Source organism: Falco peregrinus, chromosome 2, assembly GCF_023634155.1.
Source record: "Falco peregrinus isolate bFalPer1 chromosome 2, bFalPer1.pri, whole genome shotgun sequence".
Classification (NCBI taxonomy): Eukaryota; Metazoa; Chordata; class Aves; order Falconiformes; family Falconidae; genus Falco; species Falco peregrinus.
Window position 1 is genome coordinate 124,235,405 of NC_073722.1, and position 23,384 is coordinate 124,258,788.

At 49.8% G+C, this 23,384-nt stretch overlaps 1 protein-coding gene across 3 annotated transcripts in view; it reads right to left on the reverse strand.

Moving 5' to 3' along the window:
• WIPI1 (WD repeat domain, phosphoinositide interacting 1) overlaps window positions 1-23,129 on the reverse strand; it is a 31,584-nt gene extending 8,455 nt beyond the window's left edge. The window contains exons 1-9 of one of the 3 annotated variants that reach the window (XM_013299243.3): window positions 23,045-23,129; window positions 22,431-22,570; window positions 17,373-17,534; window positions 11,504-11,586; window positions 9,718-9,887; window positions 6,111-6,207; window positions 2,251-2,348; window positions 1,106-1,198; window positions 714-784 (exon numbers count right to left, since the gene is read on the reverse strand). In XM_013299243.3, coding sequence (XP_013154697.2) covers window positions 714-784; window positions 1,106-1,198; window positions 2,251-2,348; window positions 6,111-6,207; window positions 9,718-9,804 — 446 coding nt within the window. In that variant the 5' untranslated portion in view covers window positions 9,805-9,887; window positions 11,504-11,586; window positions 17,373-17,534; window positions 22,431-22,570; window positions 23,045-23,129. Of the gene's footprint in view, window positions 1-713; window positions 785-1,105; window positions 1,199-2,250; window positions 2,349-6,110; window positions 6,208-9,717; window positions 9,888-11,503; window positions 11,587-13,441; window positions 13,601-17,372; window positions 17,535-22,430; window positions 22,571-23,044 lie in introns of those variants that run through there. The other 2 variants (XM_055795889.1, XM_055795890.1) reach the window with 2 other exon arrangements.
• Window positions 23,130-23,384: the final 255 nt, after the last annotated feature.

Consider the following 23,384-nt stretch of genomic DNA (forward strand, 5'->3'; position numbering starts at 1 on the left):
AAACAGCCAGAAAGGTTAAAATGTCCTTGCTCACGGAGCTGCCTGTGAAATGAACATCTGTGCCAGCCTCATACAGCAGCTAAAGCTTCTGGTACTGCAGAGGCCAGGGAGGATATCCAAAGTGCTGGACAGTGGGATGCATACGGCATCTCCCCCTGCGCAGGTTCAGCAGGGCCAGGGTGTCTCAGTCATGGCAGTTTTTGTACTGGCAGAAGTGGGTGTAAAATCACAGGCAGGTCAGGGGCAGGGAAGAGGGAAAGGTCAGGAATGGATCTACTGAAAGTATTTGAGGGAGCCTGCGGAAGGGCCACAACAGCCTACTCCTACCATTGAGTCCTGGGCTCTGCGCAAATGACTTCGTAGCTTCAAAGCACCTCCTTTGAGAGGGCAAGAGTTGGGCTGAGAACTTTTGGGACTTCATTATTTTAAATAAGAAACAAGAACGGACACAGTAAATGGACTGACTCTACCTCTGTTCTCTGCAATCGCCCTGTTCTGTGACACACTGAATTGAATCACTAAACTTGCCGGAGGCAGCTGGGCGCAGCGTGGCTGTCTGGCACAATGACATTTCTATCTGCTACGTTTGCTGTTGTTTTCTTTCTGCAAAAGATGCCAAAGCCACCAGGATCTGACGTTGCCCTTCCCCTCTGTTTACATTTCTGCTCCGGGAGCCCTCTGTGTACTTGTCACCGACAGAAGAATGAACTGACCTTTTCATCCCTCGCCGGAATTCATAGAGCTTTTGCCCCCCAGGAATGGAAAATACACGAATGACTGTGCCCTACAAAAAATGCAAATGGAAAGATCATGCAGGAGCAGGGCAAAGAGTGCCAGCCCTTTCTCTGACACACCCAGGAAACTCAGGATGTGCAAAGGCCCCTCTTTGCCAGCCGAGGTCAATCGGAACCCAACACTGGCCTCTTACAAGTCAGAGTCCTTTCAGTGCCCCTCCTCTGTTGGCTGTCTTTAAGAACGGGCAGCTCAGAGGTCCTGCTCTCCATACTTCAGACAGCTGATGCACCAGAGCAGGCTGGGACCCCCTGCCAGCCATGGGCAGAGAGCGCAGGCAGCAGAGAGGGTGCTCGCAGTGATGCTCACTCACTTTTTCGGAAGCACTTGCCAGCTTCGAGCCAGTGGAGTTGAAGGCGAGAGCAGCCAGAGGTCCGTCATGGGCAGGAATCGTGCAGGCTGTTTTCTGTGGGGCAGAAGCTAACGTGAGTGCAAAGAGGCACGTCTCCTCGGGCTGCCTAAGGGCAGGGCACTCCCTGCCTTGCACCCTATCCTCGCCTGCCCATACGGATTCACGGGATCGTATTGCACTTATGGTATCCTTTCAACATCGTCAGTATTTCTTATCTCTGCCCTGCCTTGAGCTCACTCCCCACCTGCTATGTCCACTGTGATTACAGAAAGCTCACATCAGGGGCAGAGGTCCTCAGCTCCCCACCTCTCCGGGCGGCGGGACCAAACTGTGCCCTCTCCAAAGCCGGGCATTTCTTTGTGCAGAGCCAGAGCTGGCCCCCCTGCCACTCGCTGGGCTGTCCAGCAAGCGCTGCCGCAGTGACACCACCTGATGCCTGCAGCGAGCCCAGGCCCTCGCTAGTACCTCTCGCAGCAGCAGCAGCGTGTTTTCCCCTTGTGCTCTGCTCCTCCCCTGCTGCAGATCCTCAGCTCCCACTGCACGTACAGAGTGACAGCCTTATGTAATCCAAAGCCCTGGCATAAACAGCAGATAATCATGACTCTGCTTCCAGCCAGGGACAGATTTCCTGAGGGGGCTTGGGACACCTTGCCCTCTCCGTGACTTTGGATCTGGCATCCCTTCCAGCCCGTGGTGTGGCAACGGCAACGGCTTCAGGTCCTGCGCTGTGCCTGGAGCAGCTCCAACCCTCCCTGAGCCACCGTGGTCACACCAGTCCCTCAGGATACACTGCTGAAGCTCCTATAGGAACGCCCTATAGGAACCCCTGCCTCAGCCTGGCAGCGGCCCTCGGACTGCGGGGTAACGGGTCATGTTTCCCTGAATATCCCATACTGGGAGATGGACGTCCTGATCTCAAAAAGGCTGTCTGCTTCGCATGGCGTCCAAGCAAGGGGGATGGGGAATGTGCCTCCCCAGGCAACTCCCTGCAGTCGAGCTCGGTGGAGTCTATTTGTTCATCCTTCCCAAAGGCCCTGTTGGATTTGCTGTGGTTCTGTTTGTTTTCAGTCCCCGCCGGTATCCAAATGGGCGAGCTTCACACTTACCAAAGTATTTCCGTCGTAAAGCGCGATCTCTCCGCTGGTCGCACTGCCGGGATAAGCCAAGTAGGAGTTGGCGTGGTTGATCGAGAGAGTGCACAGACCTGGCAAGGCAAGAAGGACACAGCTGAGGTTGTTTGCTGGTGGAAGACGGAAAGCAGAAATGTGGCCATGGACACCGCAGGGGGTTCGGGCTCTGTCTCCTTTTGGGTCAGTGTCCGGCAGCTCTGGCAATGCCTCGGCGTTGGGGACACCTGCTGGTATGGGACAGTACGGCTCCCTTCTCCGGCCAGCGTCCCCAAACCCTGCTCCGAAGGAGCCCAGGTCCTGCTTTTGAGCATGTTCTTGGCTTCTCCCCCTTAATCACTTCCTTTGAGAAGGCAGGAGTAGGTGCATGAAACACAGCAAGGGACATCTTGGTCTCAGGGCTAACAGGACTCCTGTCCAAGCATATCTGAGCACCTCCAGATGTGCACAAGGTGTAGATGCCAGGTCAGAAGCTCGGATGAGCAGCACAGCATGGACTCAGCCCTGGTATGAAGCCTGGCACATGAAGGCTGGCAGGCAAGGCAGTGGCTGTGTGGCTGCGTAGTACTGTTTCCTTTTGCTCTGAGCAGAAAAGGGAAGCAGAGAAAGACAAAGCGAATGCCATAGCTGTGCAGGGAGTTTCCAGCTGACAAGGAACTTAAACCTAGCTAAATTTTAACCACAGGGGGAATTCTTCCCCATAATAGCCATCTGCTTTTATGCTAACGTGAGCATAAGGGTTCCCAAACACCCCTTTCAAAGTGAGCAGGAATTACAGGAGGAGACAGGGATGGATGGCTATGTGTGTGGGTACGTCCATCTGCCTGTCCCCCAGGTGACCTTGGAAAAGAGCATCTCTTCCTGCCTCTCATGTCTGTTGCTGGCTGAGGACCCATCCCAGTGAATCCTGTCACATACAGAAACGTGTCTCGCTTGCTTCCTGCACCATGTCTGCGTGCTCAGAGTCCTCCCAAATCTGACTCAAGGCTTCAGCACGACCTGAGCTTCCTGGCCCCTGCCCGGGAGTCCCACCTAGTCCCACACGTGGAGGAAGCCACGGGGTTAAAGGCTGCTGGGGATGCTGCAATACTCCCCAAACAGGACACCCGCACGTGTGCACGTATATGCACGGACGTGCGCACACATGCCGTGCAACCCGTCCTGTCAGGACACAGCCCTGGCCCAGGCCCAGCAGCAGGGAAGGATCGGCTGAAGCTCTCGTTTTAGGTCATTGTTTATAACTAAACAAAGAAACCGCAGCGGAGCCAGGAGCTGCAGGATCAGCCAGGGGCCCCAGGGATCCACTCCCTATCAATCAGAGGCATTTACATCATGCCAGGGACAGCACGCACCGCACCGGGGAGAAGAAGAGGCATAGCAGCAGCAAAGTGCAGGCAATTAAAAGGCATCCAAAGAGGGAAGGGTAAGAGTCAGGCAAAGATAGTCCCGGGACTTTGCTCCTGATGCGCATCCTCTCTTTTCGGGATGGTCTTCCCCCGGCCCAGGCAGCACAGGGGGATCAGCGCAGCCCGTTCTCTAAGCAGAGGATCTAGAGAACGCTCGAGCTAAACAAAGCAAGCTCTGAGCCGCTGGTGTGAGTCACCCGCTCCCTCTGCTCCACGCCTGGCTGGGAGAGGCGGACGGGAAACCAGGCCAGGGGAAAACACAAATGTGAGTGTACTGGGCTGACCTCAGGGACACACAAAGAACAAGGATCACAAGGGACACGGGCAGCCTTTGAAGATGCTCCTCTGCTCTCGGCAGCCCCACAGCCCTGACCAGGCTTGGTGCATGCAGTGATGGGCTCAGGAGGGAGGAGGCAGGCTGGTGCTGCTCAGGATGGCACCTCCGGGAGTGCCACATCACGGGTAGCTTGTCAAGCAGCATGGAAAAAGGCAAACATGTCTGAGAAGCCTGGCCTTGCCCTCAAGCTGGCAGGTCCGGGCACATCTGGGGCTTGGGGGGAGCCATGCAAAGTGGTTTCCAAAGCTGAAGTCATCCCTGAGATATGCCCTCGTGGCACACATGTCACCATGAACACTGTGACCTCCTTGGTGCAAATCCTGCCCCTGACATGAGTCACATGAAGAACAACATGCTTGAGCACACATGTAGAACAACAGGCTTGGTCACTGTAGACACTTTCCTCTCCTGTGTGGAGGAGGCTGGACCAGGAGCTGGGTCCTGGTCAGGAACAGCCAGAGATCTCACTGCGACTGGCTGTGGGTGTGTAGCAAATCCTGGTCCTCACCGTGTGGGTGTCACTGTGCCCAGGGAGCACACCTTGAGGTGGGGTGGCACACTTGCCTTGCGCTCCTACAGCCCGCTGGCGCAGCTCCCCACTCTGAAAAGGGTTACACACAGAGCGGTGAGGCTGGACTGCCCTGACCGCCTGGACACACCATCCTCAGGGGCAAGTTTAGGACCAAAGCAGATGGTCCAGGGACAAAGGGAGCACGCATGGCGCAGCACTTGTCACTCAGCTCATTTCAATGAGAGCTGCTGCAGTAAAAGGGTTTTAAAAAACTAAGCCCATATGAAGTCCTGTGATCCGCAGCAGCCTAGCCCTGGCCCAGCGAGTGCTGATTGCTGTCGCTCTTAAACCATGACCTGACCATTCAACCCCACTGCAGAACAGCTTCAGGCCTGGGTATCCCTGCCATTCCTGCTGCTGCTCTGCAGGACTTTCTCGGGAAGGTTTTAAACTTTAATTATATTTGCAGTATTTAGTATGTTTAATCCACACGGAGAGGCCATCTGTTGAGACCTGAAGTAGGTCAGGGGCGCCGCTGGAAGAGCATCCCTTGAAAGCCCAGAAGCCAAGTGTGAGTACATCAGCAACTTCCCAATGAACCACCCATCAAACGATACTGCAGCCTGTGACCGACCAGGATATCACAGCAATGCACAGCAGCACTGCCACAGGCACTCAGCCAAGTTTCCCTCTCCATGGCTAAAAATAGCACCTCTCCCATGAGCAGGAAAGCCGGATTCACCCTACGCCACACAGAAAGGTTCTGTTCTGCAGCCACCTGCCCTGCCCCCTGGGTTTGCTGCATATATGGAATAATATCAGGTAGCAGCCCAGGCTCCCGTGAGCTCCCTGGCAGGGAATTAGCGCTGTGCCTGGCTGTGTTTTCTGCCCCAGGTGATCTTCACAGCACTAACCACTTTAGGAGCGGACCCCAAGCCCGTAAGTAATCACAGGAGCTTTCTACCTCAGCAGAGCAGGGCATGTCCATGGTGAAAAGAGAACCTGGGTTAACCGCAGGTCTACAGGGAGCACCGAGCTCTGCAGCACAGTGTGACGCTGCAGAGCTGACTCATGCTGGCAGCATGGGGAAGCAAGCGGGGCTCCTTTGTCCAGGGAGCGAAAATGCCGCGGGACTCTGACGCAGGGCACGGTGAAGGAAGGAGAGGGAGTCCCGGAGGAAGAATTTCAAGTTGTCCTATATGTGGAGGGTAACTTGCAGTCCTGGCCTGCCTTACAGCTTTCCGCTTGTGAAAGAGAATAAAGGCACATTGCAGGAAGCTGTGAGCTGCACGGACATTGCACGCGAGGACAGGAAGGGACCGAACCTGGGGGGTGAAGTCAAACCACACTGACCATTTCTGCTCTCCTTTGATGCATTTGCTCAGGGCAGAACAGGGTTTTGCTCAGGGCAGAGCAGGATTTGTGCTCTCCCAGGCCCAACTGACTGCCTCCATGTATTTCTGCCTCCCCAACACTGATTTAGGATACACAAGCCACAGGCTGGTTTAAATTCTAACACAAGTGTGGTTCTACAAAGCTCCTGCAGAGCTGATCTCTCCCCTTCACACAGTTCTCCCATGCTTACCTGTTGTATTTGGAGGTGTATCCATAATAGTCTTCAAAAGCTTCATGTCCTTAATGTTATGGATGTAAATTGACTCCTCCAGGCAAACAACCAGCCTCTGCAAGGACACAAAGGACATGCACAGAACCTCACCAGCATGTTGCTGTTGCTCCCACGGTTGACAAACCCAAACCTGACAGTGATGTCAGAAAAACTCAACAGGAATTTCTCATGCACTGACATGTAAGAGAAACATTATCTCTTCTGCTTCTCCACCCCCCCTCACTGGACAACCTTTGATTTTGTTTGACTGCCTTTGAGAGCTGTCTGCATCTGGTCTTGCTTTAGAAAGCAGACAAACCGTCATGACTACTCTGCTACTCTAAGAGCTGATCTTCCGTTCCCAGAATCCAGGAACAAGACGACACATCAGGATTATACTCTACCATGGGTCTTGATTGCCATCTATTCCTAATCCATCTTTTCTCTGCAGTTCTTTTCATAGCAAATCACTTTTTGTTCATAAAGATCTGGCAGCAGAGAGGCTGCCAGTCCTGCTTGTCAGTATGCCTACAGACGGAACTACGTGCCCCTTGCCCTGACTTTTTCTTGATTTGGGAGCGAACAGTTAAGTGATGGGCCTCCCACTGCTGCTAAACCTAATGCATCTGTTCAGCAAATTAACGTTTCTTTTCCCATTCAGCATCAGTGGGCAAGACTCTGCTTTACGTGCCCTGCAGAACTGCATAAAAAATGGGCTAGGAAACATTTGTTCCAGGACAGTCACATTTACACCACCTTGGCAGATGGGTAAGGTGTTTCCAAGTTCATGTACTTGTTCCTCTTCTACTGAACTCGTCAGGAACACCCACCCAGCCGAGAGGCAGCCACTAAGAGAGGAGCTGCCGGGTGATGGGGAGGAAAGGCAGAAAGGAAAAAGGAAGCCTAATGCTGTAACTTTAGCACTGGGCCACCATCTCCGTGACCACTCTGCTTTGTGCCTCAGCTTGGTCCAGATCTCTACATGTTACCACAGAGGCATTTTGCATCGCGGCTTTTTTTGGGACCAGGCTTTGGATCTGGCTGAAAGATTGTTCTTTCTAAGTCCAGCAAGCTCACAGCTCCACCTACGTTAGTGCCAAGTGTCCAGAAGCACCAAAAACCTCCCAATAAAAATGTAAGGCCAGACTCCATCCAGGCTTCTGAAGTTGGAGCTCCCGAATCCATGTACAGGAAGCCTCCACCTCTTCAGAAATGAGGCCACTTATTTAGTATCTAAATGCGGAGCTCACTCACTAACTTGAAACACCCACATTAGAAAATCTTTGCCTTGCTCCACCATTATTCTCAGATCAAACTCTTTCCCACTTCTATTCCTGCTAACCACAGCATCTGGGGCTGTGTCAGAGCCATTTTGCATTTCCAGGAAGACTTTGCCTTTTCTACAGTAACAGCCATCAGCTTGCTAGCAGAGACTGTCACAGTAATATTTATACAGCTGACTTCGGCGAAGCCACCACGTGCTTTCCCAGAACTGCAAACTGCACTGCTGTTGATGTACAGGTGAAAGGAGGTTTCCAGATGATGGCAAAGCAGCAGCCAGAGATGCTGGCACCGACAGGGAAAAAATCGAGGAAAGTGATGGGGGTGGGAGGCAAACAGGTGAAGGAGGCCTGCAGAAGCTCTCTGTGAGTTGGAGAGGGCTGGTTCTCTGCCTCCTGCGCCCCACGCAGCCCTGGAGCGCATGCTAACATCAGTGCAAACCATGCTGAGATGAGGAATGGGGTTTATCCTCACGGTGCACACAGGTGGAGCCTCAGAGAAGGTGCCTGGTGCTGTGATTGCCACACAGGGCTCAAGGTACTACATCTTGTACACAATGTTACTGCTCACCAGCATTTTTCTTCAGTACTTCAGTTGGACACGATTCAGGTTAGATAACTGAATTGTATGTTGAGGACTTAAATGTGCTGGGTATGGAAACAGCCAGAAAACATATCAAACCTCTCCAAAGAGCTCAGCAGGGTTTCTGCAGCAAATGAAAACTCAGGGAGGTTACAGGAGAGCTTCTCACCGGTCCCACAGCACAGCCTTATTCCTCACTTCGAGACGAATCACGATCTACCTTAACACACTTAAGAGTTACGTTGGAGCTTGGAACAAAGAGTTCCCCATGGTCAACAACTGAGTGTTTGCACACTTGTTTGCACAATGAGGACTTCTTCACAGAGATCAAATGGAAACATGCACCATTTGTTTGAGACCCGTTCCTATTTTATTTGCCACCATTTCCCCATGTTAACACCTTGCATGGGATTTGGCTTTTTGTGGACTTTTAATGAAAGTACAGCTTTCACACAGAAGCCCAGGCAAGGGGTTCAAATGTCACAGCACACGCAGAACCTGACTGCCACCAGTTTGATCCTGAACATAGATTGAAATGGTGATTACTCTTCTGCCTACCCAGCTATCTGTAGCATCCTCACATCTCTCCAGGTTTGTCTGTGTTACAGCTAGAGGATGAGCTTAGCCCAGGACTTGAACCCAAGCTCGTAAAGCAGCCAAGGAACACAGATGCAGTGCTGGGTCTATGCATCACCTTAGGCAATCTCCAGAGCAGCACATGGGGAAAAGCCTGAACTTATTTTATTCTCACACTAACCTCCTAGAGCTGCTAAGCAGAACCTCCCAGTTTATTTTTATACATATACATCTATCTGCAATTCAAAGGAAGTCCTTATTTTGCCAGCTCCATTGTAAGTTTAAGTGAAAAAAATCAATTTAGGACAGATTTAATTGTAGTACAGGAACTTCTGGTCAAACACAGCTTTACTGGAAACTCAACCCAGCGTTTCCTTATGGGAGAGCCTTACTGCAGGACTCACTGTTGCTGAGGAGAGGCTGATTATATACAATTACACAGACTGCTTATTTCTTCATTGTAAAACCTCCTCTGCTTCTTACGGCATATACTTTGAAAATAATTATGGACAAAAAGAAAAGATGACTTAAAATCCTCCAAAAGGGCTCAGGGCTGCATGAAGCTGTGTCAGTTCAGAGAATAACACTCTAAAAGCCGCCTTTTAAGTGGCCTGAATGTTTTCTATACCTTTAAAAATCAAGCAAGGCTGCTAGCAGTACTTGAGAAGCAACCTTTCACTTCATCCACGGAGTTCAAGTTACTCCTGGGCTTTGTTTCTGCATTTGAAGGTCTCATTTGCAACCAAGACGGCAGAGGTGGGCCTGAAGTCAGGACGTGGAATCCAAGGGAGGGAGGAAGATGAAAAGGTGTTTTTTTGGCAGAGCTGCGTGCAGAATAGGCAAGAAGGCAGACAACAAAAAGTCTTTGTGTAACTGCTATGGAAACAGGACTTGGCTTCATTTTACTGAAAGAAACAGTTGTGGAGATGATATCCACAGCCACCCTGCTCCTCTGTCAGAGGTCAGCAAGCCTGAAGTGGAGCTGGTAGGGGAGGACAGGCACCTACTCCTCCAGTCCCACTTCACAGTCTCTGTGCAAACCTACCCAGGCTGACACTGCTCTCCTAGGCAGCGGGGCCCCAGCTAGAAAATCAACACCAGCGAAGAGCCAGAGTGGAACAACCCTGCCTAACCCCCAGCCTCTTACCTGACGATTCAGCCGGATGGACAGTATGTTACTGGAATAGCTGTAGTTGCAGATCTCTGTCCCTTTCTTGAAGTGGTAGACATTCATTTGCTGTGGCCTGGCATGACTGACCACAACCACAAGGCTGCTGGAGAACAGACGCTCCACGATGTAAACATCTGGGATTTCATCTGGGCACAGAAGGAAAGCAAGACAGAGTCTTTAGCTTGGCTTATGGTTAGTCTGATTGCAGCAACAAGATTCGATTCAATTCAATTGGGAATTGGGCTGGAAGGCTTGGTGCTCAGGTGTTCCACATCTGCTTTTGTTAAACATTTCTCATACCTGGCACAAAGCATTTAGGTCAGAACAAGAAAGGGTTAATGAACCTTTCCCTGAAGGCAGAATTTAAGCCAGCCCCCCTTTGATAGAGCTGTTGGGCCTCTCCTGGGCAGGGCCCTGCAGCTGAAACTAATTTGTGGGAAGGGGATATAAAAAGGAGAAGCCCACTCAACTTGGTCAGGGGCTTTTTTGGGTGGTATGAGAAGGTGGGGTGGTGAAGGCAGTGGCAGCTTACTGAGGTAAGGAAGATGACATGTATAACTCACTGCTTATTCTGCATAGTGTCTGATTTCTCCCAGCCTCTTTAGGGAAGGCTGACATGTTTAAGCAACCCCCCCCTCCCTGTCACTGGGGTTGTGGCCTCTAGAGAACTCTAGCATGGCTGCGGGGAAGAGCAGTGTGGTATGTTTTGCAGTGATTGTGCTTGGGCTGACTCCCCTTGTGTTGAGAAGGCACCATTAGAATGGTCCTGGTGGACCTGTGCATAAATCATAAGGGGTTATGAGTTCTAGTTTAAGTAGCCCTGAATGCTGCTCAGTGCTTGGGCTGTGCTGCCCTGGCAGCATGTGCACTTTTCCACAGCTATAATGTGGGGCTGCTCGTGCCTCAGCCCTTGAGTGTGGCACCAGCAGGGATCTGTTTCTCTTTGGCCTGACTCTGGGGGCAATCTGAGCTCTGAAATACTACTTAATGTAAGCCTGTGGCTTGCTGCTGTAGAGCAGCTTAGTTACCCTGTGAGACAAAGATGAATGGAGCCTGGACTTTGTTCCAGATGATGCAGCTATGTCTGGTTGCTGAGGCTCCTTCTATAGCCACTGGAGAGAGACTAGTGTATACCAGCTGTGATATGTATCTTTACTGCATCTTGACTAAAATGCTTCTGGCCATGGCCTGAACCAGTCTAGAGTACATGCTCCATGAGGCCTGACTTGTTTTGGGCTGTTAAGTGCACTGCATGCTGCTCTGAGCACAGCTAATAGCCTGCTGTGAATAACCTTCTTAAACAGGAAACTTGTTAAAAATGCCTTGCTTGTAAATACCACATTGGACTAAAAGCCTGCAAGTTATCTAGCATCTGTGCTGGGAGTCTGAGGCCTCCTGTTTATGTATCTGAAATGTGGTAGTAGTAAACTGCCTCTGAAAGCTGGTTGGTAACAAGCTGCTGCTGTCAGACTGAGCAGTGAAAAAGCTGGATTCTAAACCTGTGGGACTCCTTCAGCTTTGTTAAAGTACTGCTGCTTTAAGTTAAAATTTAGAAGCTTCTCCAAGGTTGTAGCTAGCTCTAAAGGCTGCTGTGCACAGGGCAGTAATCGGACTCGTTCCTCTCCTGATAGAGGTACAGCAGGTACAGATGCCATCTCTGCAGCAGGGTGAGGAGAATCACCCCCTCGAGGCAGACTGAAGTGCAGTAACACAGGTGAAGTCTGTTGGCCAATATTCCACCACAGTGAAACAGGAGACTTACTGCTTTCGTGAACCTGGTCCAGTTGATCCACAGAACTTAAGGAAAAAAGCCTGTATCCAGTTGTAGTTCCAATTGCCAGGGAGCTGCAAAGACAAGACAAAAATCTGCTAGTTCAGATCTTATGGCCTCCAGGTGATAGCAGGAGTCCCTTGCAGGGGTTTGTGATGGTTTTGATTGGGATAGTTATTTTTTTTTCCATATTGGCTTGTACTGAGCTATGGGTTTGGATTTGTGCTGAAAAGTGTTGAAGATACAGGGATATTCTTGTTATTGCTGAGCAGTGCTTACACAGCATCAAATTTTTTCTGCTTCTTGGCAGGCTGGAGGTATACAAGTTAGGAGGGGACACAGCTGGGACAGCTGATCCCAACTGACCAAGGGATATCCCAGACCATATGGTCATGCTCCGCATACAGAGCTGCGGGAAGAAGGAAGGGGGATGCTTGGAGTGATGGTGTTAGTCTTCCCAAGTAACTGTTACATGTGGTGGAGCCCTGCTTTCCTGGAGATGGCTGAACACCTGCCTGCCCATGGGAGGTGGTGAATGAACTTTACCTGTTAAACTGTTCTTAACACGCTAGTTTTAGAAGGGTAATAGTGATAATTCTCTTCCCCCATCCCCCTGTGGGGAGTGAGTGGCTGTGTGGGGCTCAGTTGCCAGCTGGGGTTAAACCATGACATGGGTGAAAATGAGTAGTCCCAGGTATAGTGATCTGTGAAGGCACAACTTCAGTTTCAACTCTCAATCAAAAGCATATAAAGTAACAAAGGAGTAAAAATAAAAACCAACAAGTAAAAGAGCCCAAGGATCTGGCTGTCAGTCTGAGGCCACTGCAGCCTACAGAAGGTAAATATCCCTGTGAGACACCAAACTTGTTTCTCCAGCAGCCACGGGACCACATGAATGGATGAGAAACAGGCATATCTCTACCTGGTAGGCTGCAGACAGGACCTTTGGGGCATTAATGGGGGCTGCTTCCAAAGCCACGACCTGATCAGTCTACATAGACACACAGATTTGTGAGGGCTGTAGAAGCTTTGCTCTCACTGCTAATGGCTGTGGGCACAAGCATGTGGCACAAGGTGTGGTGGTGCCAAGCGCTGGCTTTGCTCGGTTCCAGATATAGCAAGCAGCAACACCTAGGTCTTAAATCAGCAGCCAGCCCAGAATACCAGCGCACTGGTGGCCAGCAGGTTCACGTCAGCAGCACATCTCCACCCATCAAAGCACCCTTTGTTTAGACACAGCAAATGCAAAGCAGTGCTGGGAATAATGGTATTTCCAGGTGTGGGGCTGGGGTCTGATCTGTATCTCCTACCCCAGGCTCTGGGCTGCGACCACCAGACCCTGTGTGTGGCTCGCTGCTGCAGGATGGGTGTTGTCCCGCTTGGAAATGGCTCTTAAAATGATGGATGGGCTCTGAAGCAGGTAAACCACAGGTTAGACACGGTGTATGGGTGGGAGGCTCCAAGGAAACCCTCCTTATCGCCAGGCAGTGGTGGGGCCGGAGCCCTGGGCCACTTGGCCACCCACACAGTGGCCACGGTGCGGGTCAGCAAAGGCCTCCGAGGAAGTCACTTCTCTGACCTGCCGAAAACATGTCCCAAACCGGTGGGGAGGGGGACCCCCGTCCCCCGCAATGATTCCCCTCGGTGTGCGGCCTGCCAGAGGCCTGACCGGGGGTGTCTGTGGGGAGCCGGGGCCCCCGAGTGGGGCAGGGCTGGGGGCCCCACGGGGCCAGCCCCGTGTGGGGAGAGGAGCCTGGCCCCGGGCCCCACCGAGCCAGCCCCGAGGCGGGGCGGGGGTCCCGCGGGGCTCACCCCGGCAGGGCCGGTCCCGGGGGCCAGCCCCGCCCCGAGCTGCCGTGCCCGGCTGCAGGCCCCGGAGCCCCGCCGCGCTGCCGCTGCCCCCCGCCCCACGGCGCCCGCCCCGCTTACGTGCAGTCCTGGTTGTAGGAGAAGCAGCTGAGGGCCGCGGGCCCCCCCCGGGGCCTCGGCCGCGGCCTCCATGGAGCGGGCGCGGCGGCTCGGCCCGCTCCGGCCCCCGCGGCGGCGGCACCTCCCCCGCGCCGGGCCCGCTCCGCGGCGCAGGCGGCAGCCGGGGCGGGGCCGCCTCCCACTGGCCGGCTCGCCGCCGGAGGAGCCGCCCCGCCTGCAGATAGACTCGCGAATCGACCTATCCGCGAGGGGAAGGCGGGGCGGTCCCGCCCCGGGGCTGGCGGAGCCGGCGGCTATTGGCTGGCGGGGGGGGGAACAGCTGTGCGTGGCCACGTGGTGATGTTGTGGTTGCATCAGACGGGCCCGGGCAGATGTTGGGGGAGCACGTCTGGGGGCTTGGGCGGCCGTGCGGGGAGGGTGGGCGGCCTTCTGGGGGGCGGGGGGTGCTGGGGGCCGGCCTGGCGGAGGGGGTGATGGCCCCGCTGCCCGGGGAGCAGCGCTGCGCCCATCTGTCTCCCTGGCTAAATACTGCTTTCAATTCAGTTTTCCTTTTTTTTTTTTTTAAAACATATTTTTTAATATATTTTTTTACAAAATTAACACTAAACTCGCTGCCTTTGTGCACAGAACTGCTTTACTCATGTGACTAAAGCCGCTGCTACCTTGCAGGGTTGAATCTACCAGGGGAAAATACATGGAAAAACAAACCCCAGAGCCAGTTGCTAAATGACAAATGTTCTAGAAGTCAGTACAATAACATTAACAGTGCACAGAAATGCAGGCAGAGCCTGCAAACCCCCTAATTAGATGAGTAATCCTCATGTGAGTGCTGAAGTCATTGGCCCTAGATCACTTGATGTGCACCACAAGGCTTTTGGAAAAAGAGCCACATGTAATACCATCTAAATGAGGCAGATTCCATGTGGACACATATATCTGCCCAGATTAATCCCCCTTTGCAGCATGTGGGCCTTCAAGTGTCTGCAGTGTTCCCCTGTTACAGAGTTTAAAACCTGCAACTGTGAAGATGATTGATATTTTTTGGGGAAGAAATTACGAAAATGCAGACCTTCCAAACAGCATTAGCTTGGAGTGAGGCTGATGGTGGATCATTCCCTAGGACATAGAGCGTGTGAGCGACGCTGCGACGGCAGCAAGGGAATAATTTTAAATTCATCACATTTTGGGGGAAAACATCTTCTATTCATAGGGGCCTAGTGGGAAGCTCTAATAAAACCCAAAATGAAACAGAAGCTGGTTTTGAATGTCCTGAGACTGCCTCTGTGGATCAGCGTAGTTTGATTTTGGAACAGAGATGTCAGACAGAAAATGGGGTTGTGGAGCAGGAAGAAGCTTGAAACAAAACCAGAAACCCTCCAACAATCAAAACCAGGGAGCCAGTGCCTTGTACTTCAAAAAACAGTTTCTGAGCAACTTCTACAGCTGGATGTTTGCTGCTTAGGTAATCACCATGAGCTGGTTCTAAAATGAAGCCCTGATAAAGCAGAGCCAAGGAAGGAACTGAGACTTCGGCAACACAATTATTTTTGTAGCTTGACTGATGCAACCATGTTGGTCAATCTCCCTCTCAGCCAGCTGCCTATGATGGCTATTTATTTAGTAGAGGTGGGAGAAACAAACTGTTCTTGTCCTCTGCTACACTGTGAAAACCTTTGGCGGCCTTGGGAGCAGCTGTTGCTGTTGAGTACTGCCATGTCACAGTGATGGCTGTTGCTGTTAAGACCATGGCCAGCACCAGGGCAAGGTGCTCCTCTGACTGGACTAGCTGGTGTGTGCTGGTGAAGCCCAGCCTCACAAGAGCCCTTGGAGACCTCAAGGTCTGTGCTCTGACAGGTTGGGGTACTTGGGTTCTGGGCATGAAATAGAAGCTGAAGTGCTGTGTGTGGAAACCGTGGGTCTTTCCGATACAAAAATGAGGTGTCTGATGTCCCAAACGTAAAGAAATAGCTAAACCGATTTTTCAGGAGCGCAGCTTTGGAAGGAGGTAGTAGTTAGATCCCAAGATCTTTCTTGGGATCTGGGTATATGTCACACCTGGGGAAAATGGTCTGGCAGACACAGCAGAGAGCCATACTAGACACCAGGAGGATAGCTCTTGGCTCTGATGCATGCATTTCCTGGGAAGAATATCCCAGGAGTTGGATTCCCTTTCCTGACAATCCTGTGATTGCTGTAACTCTGCTTTGTGTGCAGTACCCATTGACAGTAACAACCCCAACTCAGCCATTAACTCTAAAACCAGTCCAGAGTGTGGCCATCTGATTGTAAATATTTTTCAATGCAGAAAACTTTGTGCGACAGATTGTTGGTTTGCATTCTCCACCCTGGGTGTATGGGTGGAGGAAATGGAGGTGAAGAAGATGGGAAACCAGCTGCTGTGCCTAGAAGCCATGGGATCCTGCATGTTGCCATTAAGCATGAAAAGGCTTTTAGGTACCTTTTGATAGCTTTTAGGCTTATCCCCGGCTCAGTGTTTAAATTCCAGCTATGCTCTATCCTCTCAGATAAAAGCCTGCTCCTACCATGTCTGGTATTTGAATGAAATTTGCTACATTAAGAAAGGTCTTGGCCAGGGCTAAATCTGCTAAATATCCCTCACTGGTATGTGTGATAACCCGGGCCTGCTGAGGGACTAGAGCCTTCCAGGGGAAAAATAGGCAGGAGGGAACAGGCAAAAAAGTGAATGTCTATTAGGGAGAGTGACTTTTTCTTATAGCAAGGAAACAGTCTTTTGCGTGTGAAAGGAGTGGGGAAAGGTGGCATGTAGGCGCTTGCTTTGCTCTTATCTATTACCCTTACCAAGAGGTGGAGGAGGAAGAAGGGGCAGCAGCTCAGCCAACGGCCAAGCACCAAGGGGCCAGCCCGGGCTCCTCTCGGATCTCCGGACAATAAATGCTGCCATCTGGTGCCGCGAGGCTGGCGGCACACATCGCTCGTGCCGCCACCAGCACACGGCGATGCCCCTGCACGGTACTTGTTCACAGGAGAGAGCGGTCCTTGCTTACTCTTTGGATCATCCAATGGGTTACCTGCATCGCCACTAGCTTTTGGTACTGATGTAGGAAAACCCACTGATTTTGGAGTCGAGTGGCCCCGGTAATAGAAAGCTATAGAAAGAAATGCGGAATTTAAACCTCACATTCACCTCTTGCTTTGAGTTACTTCTTGTTTATGCCAGGACAGATATATATTTTTTTCCCCTCCTATACAGTGGAAAAATGAGAAGAAAGCAGGGAGCTGGACTGTATATGTCAGAGGCTAATCTGAGTTTGGAAGAACCCTGATCACAAGATCTAGACACCAGAGAAGTCATCAGTTCAAAGACTTTTTTTTTTTTTGATATCATGATTCCTGTATCAAATATAAAAATGTGGGAAAGAAAAAACAACGGACAGAACATATTTATGACAGTTATCAGCAGACTCACTTGTCTTGCTAAATTTTCTGGACAGATGCTAACCTAGTGTGGGGAGGGAAAGGGGTACACAGTGGAAGTGTGCATGCCGTGAGCATACACGGAGTCTCATTGCACTCCGTTTAAGGTTCAGGAATGAGGAAAGATGCATCGAGACCTTGAGAGCCATCTGCTGGCACTTACATCTGTCAGGGTGATGGAAGGACAAGAGCGGTCGTGTCTGACTCCAGAGCCAGTCTGAATGTCACCAAAGTTTTGAGAGCTTTGCTTCTTGTAGTTTTTCCTTTTCAGTTTTAGATGCTGACCCTGAGCCAGCTCCTGCCATTTAATGAGCTGTCGTTTGTGAGCAGCCCTTTCAGAAGTGTTTGCCAAGGTCAGGGAAGAGCGTGCAACCTAATGCTGCGTTTCCTTGTAAGTTGGATTAATGCTCCTTATCTTGTCCTCGCTCTGGCAAAGATCCCATTTCCCTAACTAGCATTAGGACATCACACTTACCCTGGTAATGGATTATCTCACTGGAGGCTTTCACAAATTGGTTTGACGCGCTGCTCACAGGAGTGGTGCAGGCTGAGGGTGGCTGATCTTCACGTCTCTTTGGGGTGCACATTGGACTCTTTTAAAAAGTTGTGGAGTCTCTTCAGCTGAGAACCGTAAGACCTGTACCACAGAGAACAAAGGGGTTAAAACTGAAAGTGGGGAGAGAGGAACTTTTGCCTTCCCCTTAACTTCTGGGTACAGCGCTAATTATAATTCCTCTGCAATTATCTAAAGACCAAAGAATGTTCTGATATGAGAGATCAGAACAAGTCACATTGTGAGAGGGAGACTGGGAGCACACAGAGGTCCTGACGGACAGAGGAACATTGGGATCCTGCACAGCCTGGTGTGACCAGACGAGAGGAGCAGCTCTCCTTAGTGAGGCTCTGGAGGGATAACATGGGGAGAGACAGGCTCACTGCCCAAGCTGCTAGCACGTAAGTAATTCTCATGACCTGGGTGTCTTTCTCCTTTCATGCTAGAGGAGACAAGGAGGGGCTTTGAGGAGAAACAACACAAAACATTGGTATAATAAATGCATTCATAGCAGAAACAACTTGGCTCTTGTTCAAACAGAGCGTGCAGAGAGGCATCTACCCTGTCCGTGGGACTGTGGTGTACACAGAGCCAAGGTAACTGTAGCCATCGCTAGCCACAGCCTCCAAGTTCATCTGGGTGCAGCTTCACAACTTCTTTTGCAAACCATACCGAATCAGTTCTCGTGTGACCGGCATAAACCTTGTCCAAATAATTCAACTACCGATTCCCATGACTGGAGCATACAAACATCTCATGAGCTTGGATTCTTCCTCGGCCCGGAAAGTGCTTTTATCCTCATTCTGCTGGGGGAAGCGGAGATGGAGTGAGGCTAAATGACTTTTACAGGAGAGGCTGGAAATTAGTAGCAGAGCAGGAAACTAGACCTACATCTCTTAATCATCTTGCTGCTTCAGATTTAAGGGTTACAGTTGGAGAATGAAAAAAGGCTATATCGTATTCCTGCGGGCACACAGCACATGCCAAGCAAGCCTTAGCTGACATTTCAAAGACCTATTGTTTTTAAAGTGGGTTCCTTCCATCTGGGAAATTGTTCTATTATCTTGGGGGGAGGGAGGCAGAAACTTGCATCAGAAATTGCTTGATTCTGTAGCAAGTTTGTTAGATGTCGGTCCAGACATTGTTTGGATGTCAGTCCAGACCAAGAATAGTGGATCTGACCGACTGCATGATGTGTTTACTTTGCCACCTGCTTTCAGAGGCAAGCACATAAGCAAATGGCTGTTTTGAATGCTTTTATGTGTGCATTTATCGTGCAAGGGAACTGTGTCACAGATGATGCACAGGGAGGGAGCCCTCCCCAGACTGCTTCTATGTTAAAAGCACGGGAACTGAGGATTCTTTTCAATGGGGGTATTTACATTCTATTACAAAACAAACACTGGTAGCATTTCACATGCGTTCCCGGAAAAGAAGTCAACAGTAACTGTACACTATCTCATTGCTCTTTAATTCGGTTTGCGTCAGAGATCTTAAAATCAAGAATCACATTTGCAGATGCTTGGGCAGTTCATGAACCGCTGAAGCTGCCCAGGGGTTGTATAAAGTTAAGAATGCAAAACAAAAATGGTTCACATCCAAATTGCAGGAGGCAAAGACCTGCTGCTCTCCCATCTTCTTCCCTCTCTGGAGGCCTGAGCCTTGCAGGGCCTTTTTTTGTCGTGCTTTGGATGCTGTTTTCTGTTTCCCAGCTCTTGTGAGGCAGCCTAGCACTCTGACTGCATCTGTTTCCCACTCTGCTAATCCCTGTCCTCACTCAGAGTCCTTGAAGTCCTTCAGAGTTGTACATAGACACCTAAACAAGGTGTTTCCAATAAATATTGTCAGGAGGGTGCTTAAAAACTTCTTGCCTTGCTGTTGAGGTGCAGATTAATTACCAGTCTAGCTACAACTCCTTAGGTCAGAAGAAAGAGGGAACACTGAATTCAAGTTAAACACGGTTGGACGACAGGTGGAACATCATTATCTGTGTTAGAATTTAAACATGATATCATGGCTTTTTCAAAGTGTTATGGAGCCTGTCCTAAAGCAAACAGAGGAGAGCTATGTGACATATCTCAGATAACAAGGGCACCTGGCTGGCTGCACTGCCTTCCTCAGCTGCTGAGCTCTTTAGCATTTACTCAGGAGGTAAAATGTTCCCAGCGTTACCCCTTGGGTGCTGGAAGCCTTCCAGCTGGGAACCACACTGAGTGTATGATGACGGGCTGTGTTGCATCAGGCAGGTCTTGCAGATGTAAATGGATTCCCCGACTGGCCTCTCTTTAAGATCTAGGCACTTCAGGGCATTTTTTTCTTGGCTTTTGGATACTCTGTTTTGAGTCTTACCAGTCATTTTCTTCTTCAAAGTAACATATGGAAATGATTTGAGATCTGCCGTTCAAAGCAAACTCGTTTTACACTGGGGACCATTTCACACAACTGTCTGCCCAGCTGACGTGCAGCAAGACCAAAGCCAGCTTCCACGCACCAGCCTTTGTGGTCCAGAGTGGCTTTTAGCCCATGGTGCAGGTCACGATGGGGTTGGAGCAGGAAGCTTAAGCGTTAGCTTTCAGACTGTATTTTGTGACCATATCAATTCCTTGCTCTGTTCCTTTATCACCTTTCATGTGGCAAAATTACAGATGTTGATAGCAGATTTATTTACACTGTAATTCATCCAGAGGCTCAGACTACCTGGCAAACATTGTGCCTTGCTGGGCACTGTGTGGCAAGTACCCTTTTCTCTCCTTGCACGCAGGTACACTGAAGTGTCAAAATGAAAGCGGTCAAGTTCGTACAGTCAACTCCAGAGTTTGGCCTGGAACCCAGAAGCCCTCAAACAGTCTATTGTCAAACAGGAATATGGTTTTTTTCTGTCTTTTGGCTCCTAATTTATGGATCTTCCTATGAATCACACTGCATAGTCTCAGTGAGACATGGTGTGTAGCAGCAATAGGCAGTTATTTTGTATGCTAGTTAAAGCTTAAACATACAAGAAGACATGCCCAAAGGATACAGTGTGAACTCTACCTCTGACATCACCATAGTCCACAGTGAGCTCACAGATTTTTAGTTTCACTGACTTTCTGATTACTGATCGATGTGGATTTTAGGGCTGTTGGGGCTGATGGCAGCTTCAGTTGGTAGAAGAACCCTTTCTGTACCCCTAATGCTTCTTCATTCCCCATTCATCCACCCCAAGACAGCGCACACACAGCAGTCTCCCCGATCAAGAGTGTTGCTGCCAGGCTGTGCCTCTTTGGACCCTGCTTGTACCTCAAGGGCGATGGATTTGCACGACTTGACATGTGAAGCTGTGTGTGGGACACAAAAGTGGCTGCTTCAGTCTGACACTTGTTCAATTTGTTTGCTTTCAGTCCCAGTGGCTTGTCTGAGCTGGTGGTACCTCATGGGCAGAACACGATGCAAAGGTGGGACGGTATCTTCAGTGCAAACCCCTGCTACTGTAACTCCTGTGTAGGATTGCACCTACCCACAGGTGCTGCTAACCTTGCTGCCACTAAAGTATCTCTCAAGAAGCCTTTTTTGTTCTATGCACACAGCAGGGGTAGATGACTTCTGGGCTCTTATTTCTCATCTTGGCTCATATAATTTTTTTCTCCCCCTGAGCTCCCCAATCACTGCCCACTGTTATTCCCGGCAGAGTGTGATTGCTCATGGAGGTATTTTTTCTGGCCTAGTAATCTATGATTTTTACCTTTTTTTTTTCTTTCCCCATTTTCCTTTCAGATGGATCTAGTGACTCCTCAGCCACTTTAACTTCAGGCTGCTTTTCATGCCCTTTTAGCACTGCTCCTTGTGCCCTCTCCCCATGTCATCCTCACTGTTCCATGCCCAGCCTTCTTACCTGGCTACCTTGCCCTGGATCTCCTTCCCCTCAGCTAACCTGCTGTGCCAGCGTGCTCTCATTTACTTCCTCAGTGAATGCTGCAATGCTCTATGCTTGCAGGATTAATAACGAGTCAGTATCTCTGTGGGGTTTAGCAGAACAGCAAGCCTTCACTTCTTTCCTTCCCAGTGACCATTCTTAGCTTCTATTACTGTTGATCACCATGTTGATAAATAGCACCATAAAAATTAGAGTAATAAATTCAGTCTTTGTAAGAACTTCTGGGAAGCTTTGTTAAAAAGCAAACAAATTATCTTCCCACTTGGGATATTTCAGATGCTTTTTACAGACAAATTTATTGGTCTTTTATGAGACCAGGAATATGTATCCTACATGGCTTAATGCAGAATGGAGATGAGCCAAATGCTTAAGAATGATGAGGTGGCATTATCACTCAGTTGATGAAGGAATTGTGATGATCTTGATGATCCTGTTTTTAATCATGAAAATAGCGCTTTTGACTCCCTATGAGGCTGAGGCAGAAGCAGCTAAATACATAATTCTAAGAGTAGAGCACTGAACAAAAATGAGCGGACATACTGGTCCAGGTTCTCCAGGGCAGTTAGGTCACTAACTCCTCTTAACTTGCAGGCACCTAAGTATCTCTAGACACTTTCATCCAGAATCTGCCCAGAAATACCATACTTCAGGCAGTGTTTTTTTGGTTTAACAATGAGAGTACTCAGGCTGCTAAAATGCAGGAAGTCCTATCTGCAGCTTTCTGCAAGTCCATGCTGTGACACATGATGATTCACAGCCCCTGCCTGGGGAGTCGTCTCCTCTCATCCATGCTCAGACTCTGCCAGTATTTACCAGTCTCGAAAACTGAATGTCCCACCACTAAGGACATGTGATGGTTACCGTCACTGAAATCACTACCACGCTAACCCACAGTGCTTGCCATTGGGGTTTGAACCAAGACTACTAGATTTGCCTAAAAAAAAATATAACGGTGCTTTAGGACAGGCTCTGCTACAGGATAGGAGATGAGACTGAATTAGAAAAATGATTCTGTTGAGTTCTTGTTGAGTGTAACCAGAAACAGCCCGTACAGTTCCCCACCTTACCCCTCTTTATGGTGACTCGCTGGCTGTATCACGCCACGTCTCTTAGGCTTGCGTTGGTATATTCTGCTGGCAGAATGGGCAGCTCTCCTCTGCTCTTCAGCAGCCACAGCCTCAGGCAACAGACTGCTACATGAGAAACTCTAATGCATAAAATTGAAATGAAAGTTGTGGGAACAGTGCTGACGGTAATGCAAGTTATTTACTCTGAAATGTTTATTACTTAATTAGACAGTTAAGACCAGGGTCTGCCTGTAATTCAGACCAGACCAAAGGGAACAGGGTTTTGTTTGTTTTTAACTTCTCTTACATCTTTAACACTGTAAGAATTAACACATGCATATGTATGAACATATGCTTATGAGAAGCATGATTTAACTTTCAAAGATAAATCAGTGCTGACTCACGGTGAAGGAGTTGTACAGTTAAGAGGGACCTCAGGCTGGCATCACAAGGCTCCTTTTGAAAGCCTGTTCTGTTCCCTTTATTAGACTCCGGCCTTGCCATCTGAACTCCCTGGCTCCAGAGCTCAGGAGAGGGTTGCATCAACAGCATGCTGTACAACAGTATACTTGTTTTCTTAATAAAGAGAATGTTGCAGAACAGGTTTTACGTACTGGTCTGATCTTTGCTCCAGACAGGATCTATCCCAAAACAGCACCAGGACTTGTCCAAACAAGGACTGAGATGTGACAATAGCAGGGAGCTTGCAAAAAGGGAAGATAAAAAAGCAAAAAGTCATCTCTAGGGGAAAATGCATGCAGCTTTTTTTCTAGTGTTTAGAAACTCCTAACAGTTTTCAGTTACAGAAAGAAATGTTACCATGTGAGCACGTACATTTGATAGTTACTAATACTGTACTCTGACAGCATTTCACAAATATTAATGATTCCTTACAATACATATTGTTTGTAAAAATCCCAGCTTTTGGCTTAGTGTCAGAAAATCCCAGACCCT